The 8,102-nt window shown below is 32.0% G+C and overlaps 1 protein-coding gene across 1 annotated transcript; it reads left to right on the top strand.

The window, feature by feature from the left end:
• The first annotated feature begins 3,846 nt into the window (after nucleotides 1-3,846).
• On the top strand, nucleotides 3,847-7,612 carry LOC126697432 (WAT1-related protein At2g39510-like). Its single transcript, XM_050394429.1, has 7 exons — nucleotides 3,847-4,217; nucleotides 4,329-4,391; nucleotides 4,481-4,597; nucleotides 4,700-4,937; nucleotides 6,618-6,779; nucleotides 6,907-7,058; nucleotides 7,309-7,612. The coding sequence occupies exons 1-7, from the start codon at nucleotides 4,018-4,020 to the stop codon at nucleotides 7,514-7,516; spliced, it is 1,140 nt and encodes a 379-aa protein (XP_050250386.1). The 5' UTR covers nucleotides 3,847-4,017; the 3' UTR covers nucleotides 7,517-7,612.
• Nucleotides 7,613-8,102: the final 490 nt, after the last annotated feature.

Genomic DNA, 8,102 nt, shown 5'->3' with positions numbered 1-8,102 from the left:
TCTAAAGTCTTCAGAAAAGAGGTATAATATGTTATCAATTGTTCTAAAAACTGAAGTTGTTATATGGGAAAATGTAAAATTAGCCACTAAATTATATTGTAGATATGATGTCACAAAAACTACAAATCTAGAAAATTTAAAAGACGAATGGTTGTATATGGTGATTTTCACGTATGTGTGAGTCATACTTGTGGATCTACGATTATATAAGAGGTACTCATCACATGAGATTCTAACCTACAATAATTTCAAATCACCTAGCTTAACTATCTTAATTGCGTCTTGCATTCAATGCCACATGAATTGGTCCTTGCAGAAACAAGTAAACATATGGTTGCAAATAAAACAAAGGGGAGAGAGAATTGGTGCTCAAATAAGGATCATATTAAACTTAGTGCTTCTTCTTTAAAAAAAAAATTATTAAACTTAGTGCGGCATGATATATGGAGCGATAAGAAAACTTGTAAAAGCACAGAACTGAAAAGACTCTTTAAGTCCAAACAGTTTGATTTTTCCTCTTAACAACAGGCAAGAGATCTTAAGGCTTGATCCTACTATGGTTCTGAAAGAAGAATATATTATTATATTTGTTTGTGTTTGTAAATAAGCCTTGCTTATGATGATTAGCTTTGGAGAGTGTTAGATCTGTTGAGATTGAAGATATTTGTTTTGAAATATACACATAATATAGACTTCTAGTTTGAAATATACACATGATATTGTTGTGTTAAGGATCAAAAAAAAAAAAAAAAGAAAAAAAGAAAAAAAGAAAAAGGAAAGAAAGATGCTTGATAGGTAGTGCATGAAAGGTGTTGGCAAATGCTTTGGGCAAGCTCTAAAGGGCATCTATTTGGGCAGCCTAATAACCTTGAAACATCCTATCCCTAAAGTTTTAGTATAGCAAGGGATAGACATTAAAAAAGAGGCACAAACATAGCTAACCACCTTGAAGAAACCATAGCCATTTAATTAGGGATGGAAAAGGTTTTCTGTCTTACTTGACTTGTCCTATCTTTCTTTGCCCTACATGAGTTTCCATGCCATGAAGAGGTGTCGTGGCGAAGATGAGGTTTGTTCGCTCCGTCTCATGTATATATTTGCTTTATGTACTATATATTTACATTATTTATAGATATGATTTAATATTTTTTTATCCATATTTAATTTATAATTTATTTTTTTTATTATATATTCTATTATAATTCTCAAAACACTTGTATTATATCCCTTTTAGTAGTCTTACGACTACATGTCTTTTTTCTCTTTCATCTTTATCTCACTAATGTCGAAACCACCTCATTAGGAATAACAAAATACCTTTACCATGCTTTGACTCCAATCTTATATAGCTTTGCTCTAAAGGGGTATTCCTTGGTTGAAAAAGGGAATAGATCATACGACACCCTTGACTTGACCCCATCTCACCTTGTTGCCATTCCTATATTCACTCTCTCTATCATATTGAGGCTCTCTTTTGCCATAGTGTTTCATCTTTATCTCACTAATGTCGAAACCACCTCATTAGGAATAACAAAATACCTTTACCTTGCTTTGACTCCAATCTTATACAGCTTTACTCTAAGGGGTATTCCTTGGTCGAAAAAGGGGATAGATCATACGGCACCCTTGACTTGACCCCATCTCGCCTTGTTGCCATTCCTATATTCTCTCTCTCTATCATCTTGAGGCTCTCTTTTGCCATAGTGTTCCATATGCATTTATGGGATGTTGATTATGTGAAATTCAATTCCATTTTTTAGGAATACATCACATGATAAAATTTCATACTATACAACGCTGTATTATATGAACATAATATAAGTTGTATAATATATTGAGGTAGTTACTATATAATAAAAGTTCATCATAATTGTGTTTTCAGAAAAAAAACGCAACAAATGCAAACCGCACCATGGAGACAGTGCTTAATTTGCGTATGAGATGAATTGCATTTTCATTCAACAAAGACAGTTAAACAAAACTATTATCGATCACCATTTGATCCGCAAACATTACATTTGAGGCCAGGAATAAAGCTTCTATCTTAGAATATCTTGATAAATTCTAATTCGAAGAAGTAAAAATAGTTAAAAATACAAATCCAAAATTTCCCATCCTCAATTAGACTCAATCTGATTCATCCTCAATTACGTTCACGCAAAGGAAACCGAAGCCAGTCCCCCACATAATGGACACGTTTTCTTGGTGCACTGAGTCCCCCACTTCATATGTCCTTCAGCTATGATACTGACTACCATTCTATATATGGGAAAAAGTTTGCTGCATTACTTAGTGGAGTAACTATACTCTCACACCATGTTTAGGATATTGTAAAGAATGAACTGAGAGATATAATTGAGTTTAATAAAAATGAACATAAATGAATTATATATCTACTTTTATCTTGAGTAGATGTTTGAAAAGAAATGAACAGAACGTAAACCAACTTTGTCAAGAAATTTAATAAAAAAGAATTATTTTATAACAGCATTATTAATACACCATTACTTTAATAAAAAGGCAAAAAGCTACTTTTAACCCCTACATTTTCAAGCGATTCCCATTTTAGTCCCTATATTTTATTTATACCGTTTTTAGTCTCTATCCTAAAAAACGCTTATCGTTTTGGTCTCTACCGTTACATCAGAAACGGAGAAAGCTGATGTGGCAAACGGCAGGAATAAATAATAGTGAATTAATGTCCACGTGGCTAAATTAATAATAAAAAATATTTTTTGGCATTAAAAAATGCCATGTCAGCATCTAAATTAAAAAAATTAATTTATTAATTTTAACTAAATAAAAAAAATTAAAAACAGAATTAAAAACTAAAATTTACATGAATTGAGATCTAAGTGTGTCTTGAATAAGAACACAAATCCAAAAATTAAAATCTAAAAATTAAAAATCTCAAAATCACAATGTTTTGAGTTTGAGATTTTTTTTGTTTGAATTAGTTGTGTTGTATTTTTGGATTGATTTGATACTATGAGGCTTTAGGGTTTGATGATATTGCTGGGTTTGAGAAAATGGTGATTTTGAGATTTTTAATTTTTGGATTTTAATTTTTAGGTTTGTGTTCTTGTTCAAGACACAGTTAGATCTCAATTCATGTAATTCTTAGTTTTTAATTCTGTTTTTAATTTTTTGTATTTAGTTAAAATTAATAAATTAATTTTTTTAATTTAGATGCTGATGTGGCATTTTTTAATGCCAATTTTTTTTTTAATTATTAATTTAGGCCACGTGGACATTAATTTACTATTATTTATTCTTGCCGTTTGCCACATCAGCTTTTTTCATTTCTGATGTAACGGCAAGGACCAAAATGAGAAGCATTTTTCAAGATAGGGACTAAAAGCGGTAAAAATAAAATGTAAGGACTAAAATGGGAATCGCCTGAAAATGTAGGGACTAAAAATGGCTTGTTGCCTAATAAAAATAGTGATATATGCATTTGAGGAAAAAGAAGAAGAAGATTTATTAGAAGGATTTCGGTAAAAATTCTTTAAGACATAGAAAATAGACTTTATCCGTTGGGTGGAGGCTTAGTGGGCTAAGTCCAGCATCGTGTTAGAGATAGAAGCTAGGTTGTGTCAAGTCTCAGTTGGCCTGTTGGTGCTGGACTACCACACTTTAAAGGAATAAAATTACACTCTTACTATTAGCTATAGTTTTTGATGTAATGAATAAGCAATTGGTTTTAACATTATCCTTTTATACTCCAAAACGAGGGAATGAAAAGAATATTCTTTAAAAAATTCTTTTCCTTACATTCCCTTCGTCCTATTCCGTCTTCCAAATAAGTTAGTAATAAAGAAAGGAAGACGCGTTAAGACTGATTTGTATCCATGAGAAAATGAACAAGAAAAAAAAAAACTGTATTTAAAGTGAACTTTCATTCTTCATTTTGCTCGTGACCTTTTTTTTGCATTAGAGAGGAAGAAAGAGAAACTTCATTTTGCTCGTAACCTATTTGCATTAGAGAGAAAGAAAGATAAATTTAGCTTAATTAACATGTCTATGGGGTCCATAACTCAATTGTATAACAAGCTGAAGCCATTTTTGGCAGTATTTCTATTGCAATTAGGCTATGCAGGGATGGCCATAGTTGGTAAGTTTGCTCTAAACAAGGGAATGAGCCAACATGTGTTCGTAGTCTACCGACATGCCGTTGCCACTGTTGTCGTTGCTCCTTTCGCCCTTGTCGTGGATAGGTCTCCATTTCCTCTCTTCTTATTGTTTACATTTGTTTCAACTCTTTTCTTCAGCATTACATGTTGAACGAGATGAAAAAGCTAATAAAATTAATTTATTACTCTTAACAGGAAAATAAGACCAAAGTTGACCTTCTCTATCTTTGTAAAGATTGCATTGATCGGCTTAATTGAGTAAGAATCTGGACCATCAAGAAAATAAACTTCAAACAAACACTTTACTATTATTTTTCTCACTTATGCTTTCATTTTCTGCTACTCAGGCCTGTAATAGACCAGAACTTGTACTACACTGGGATGAAAATGACTACAGCAACTTTCGCAACTGCCATTTGTAATGTTCTTCCTGCCTTTTCATTTGCAATGGCTTGGATTTTAGGGTAACTCTTTTTAGCCCCCATTCACGTTCTTGCATTGCATGCATACATATATATAATGTACACAAATTTTGGGTTGCTTCAAATTTATGAATGCTTTTGTAGTCTTGAGAAAGTATATCTTAGGAGACTGCGTGGCCTGGCAAAGGTATTGGGGACTATAGTCACGGTTGGGGGAGCTATGTTTATGACTCTGGTTAATGGACCTATGTTGAATTTGCCATGGACTCATGGAAATGGCCATCAAGAATCTACTAGTGCAGCAAATAATCAAGATGTCATCAAGGGTGCTCTCATGATGCTAGCAGGTTGTGTCTGCTGGTCTGCTTTCATTATTCTTCAAGTAAGAGTCTAATCGGCATTAATTTAATTTTCAATTTCAGTTTAAAATGATCACACGCACAGACAAGTGGATCAGGTTAGTGGTCATCGAAAAAAATTAATTTAAAACCCCAAAACCTTATGCATTGGATTAATTGAATAAATAATTTAGGGGGTGTTTATTTGTGTTGTTTAAACAATAGTTTTCGTTATTTAAACCATATAACACGTATTTCCAAAATACTTTTTTTACCTACACGTATTTTCACAACACTTAAACAACGTTGTTAGAACAACATTACCAAACAAGCCCTTATATTCCAAACAAATCTTCCAACACAGTAATTTTGACTATAGTTATAACATACCAAATCTAAAGCAATAATAATGAAAGTAGTGAACAAACAACACACAAGCTTTTCAAAGCAAAAATCACTTTGGGGAATCCAACCCCGCAGAAAATCCACTAAAAGAAACAAACGTCTCACTCCCCTTTCCACTGCAGTGGTTCCGGAACCTTAAAAATTCTTCTACACATACTCTGCAACTTGGAACTTCGACAACCAGCAACAAGGACTCACTACTGAAGAGAAAACTCTGTGGTTTCAAAAAAACTATTTAAGCTCAACGTGAATAAATCACACAATGGGTTTTCCATTTAAGAACAAAGTACTAAAAGGATTTTCTTTTTCTTGGGCTCAAGGAGAAAGATTTTCAGATTTGTGTGGCTGTTCTCTCTCCAAATATCGTGCTTAAGAGATTTAATATAGGTAGGTTAAGGTTAGGCAGAAAATAGATTTCTAATATAACTTGAAAACATGTTTTTACAATCTTACTCAAGAGAGGGTCAAGACTCAAGTGAGTGTTGAGTGAAATTTCTGCCTACTTTAATGTTTCACTTGAGCAATCTTACTTTCGTTGACTGAAATTCTTCAACAAGCTCTTGACGCATTTCTAACCAAATTCATTGTCAAAATCTAAAACGTACATAACAATAACCAACATCTTCCCTTATTGTTGCCGCTAAAATTATTATGATTTTTTTCTTTTATAATAGAGTTTACCCCCAAATCGGGTCTAATGAACATTTCTTTAACCCACCACATGGTGAATAAAAAGACAATCCACGTGGACTTTTAGTTGGATGACTTATTTAATGAGTTGTGGTTTAATACATGTGGATGATATTATAAATTGTCACATAAATTTGAAGTGAAACCACATCCATTATTATTATTATTATTTTATAATCATCAAAATTATTATGATTATCAGAGTATGATAAATGAATCCCATTTTTAAAAGACAATTTACAAGCACTTTTGGTCATATGAAATATTTAATGAGTTATGTGATTTAATACATTTAAATGGTTTTTATAAATCGCTACATAATTTTGGAAGAAATCCTTGTCCATTTGTTTTATAATCACCAAAACTATTATGATTATTAGAGTATCATACATAAATCCCATTTTAAACATTACAATCAACTTCTTCTTGCACAAGACATTCCAAATGTTTTTTTTTTTTTAATAATATATAATAATAATTTGATAGTTACAAAAATGGGGAAAAGTGGATTTGAGCCATGGATGTTTTTGTAAATACTAGAAAGTACCAATTAAGCAACAAGACATTTAACATTTCAAAACGTTTTTGTTAGCTTTAATTAGTGATGAAATATAATTGTTGATTTGTAGGCAATTACGCTGAAATCATACCCAGCAGAACTTTCCCTAACGGTTTTGATATGTTTGATGGGCACACTGGAAAGTTCCATACTAGCCGTTGCGATGGAATGGGGTAACCCCACGGCCTGGTCAATACACTTGGATTCGAAGCTCTTAGCTGCTGTATACGCTGTGAGAAAATCTAACTTTAGTTACATTTTCTTTTGATGTCTTTTCTCTTTGCATTGCTTCTTACAATTTTGTGAGGCTAGCTATGTCTAAGACTTTTATTAATACTCACAATTGAAATTTTATGCAGGGTGTAGTATGTTCAGGGTTTACCATTTACATTCAAGGCCTAATAATGAAGCAAAAGGGACCTGTTTTTGTGTCTGCTTTTAATCCCCTAAGCACAATTCTAGTCGCAATTTTAGGCTCCTTCATTCTGTCCGAGATTATGTACTTAGGAAGGTATGTATATCCTACTAGGCCTACTAAATCCAACGAGACAACATTTTTCTACAACTATTAACATGACTTGCTGACATTGTGCTTGGAATGTCCATTCAAAATATTGTGTCATTTGGTACATTCATTAGATAACACACTATTTAATTGTTGTAAATGATTTTGATTCATTTTCTTAAAGGGAATTTTCGAAAAAAGATTTGGAATAATAAATACTATATTTGTCTTACTCAGATAATTGAACTATTTTCAGGGTTATTGGAGCAATTATCATATTTGTTGGCTTATATTTGGTTTTATGGGGCAAAAGTAAGGATCAACTAGGATCGAAGTCAGGCAATGAAAAGATAATACCAACAGCCCAAAATGTGGTTACAATGGATGAGAGGATAATGACTTCAAATCAAGAATTTAGGACCATCAACGTGACAAGTATTAAATCTACAAATGGGACCGATTGAAAAGAGCGGATATTGTACATTTATGCTAATATATAGTTGGAATTGTTTTCTTCCATGTGGAAAAAGTTTCACTATATAAAGATATTTCATTTAATACTTTTGTTTTTACAGCAGTTTTAGACGTGGTTTCAATTTAAAGGAAGTGCACCAAGTGCAACTAAAAAAATATTTGTAAATTATTTTATAAAAAATTAAAAAAAATATTTTTTTCAATAATTTGTCTAAAAAAACATAAATAGTATATATATAAAATGTAGGTTATAATGTTTCTCAAAAAAAAAAAAAAAATGTAGGTTATAATATGTGTTGAAAAAAATTAAATGAAATAGAGAGAATTTTTAAATTTTATTTTTGAGAGGGCCGCTTGAGTGGGGCCCTAGGCACAACTAGAGTGAGTCTTGTGGTGGTTCATGGTGACAGCACTTAAAGGAGTGCCATTTGTGAGATCCCTTTTTCGGCTTGACTTGGAAATTGTATGTGAATTACGTGTGTTATGCACGCGTATAGAGATGCCACTTACTTCACTATAGAAAAATAAGAAAATTTTATGAAAATACAATTTTATTGAATAATTTGAAGAATTACA

The sequence above is a fragment of the Quercus robur genome, chromosome 8 (genome assembly GCF_932294415.1).
Source record: "Quercus robur chromosome 8, dhQueRobu3.1, whole genome shotgun sequence".
In the NCBI taxonomy this organism is placed as follows: domain Eukaryota; kingdom Viridiplantae; phylum Streptophyta; class Magnoliopsida; order Fagales; family Fagaceae; genus Quercus; species Quercus robur.
This window is presented reverse-complemented; position numbering and strand designations above follow the sequence as displayed.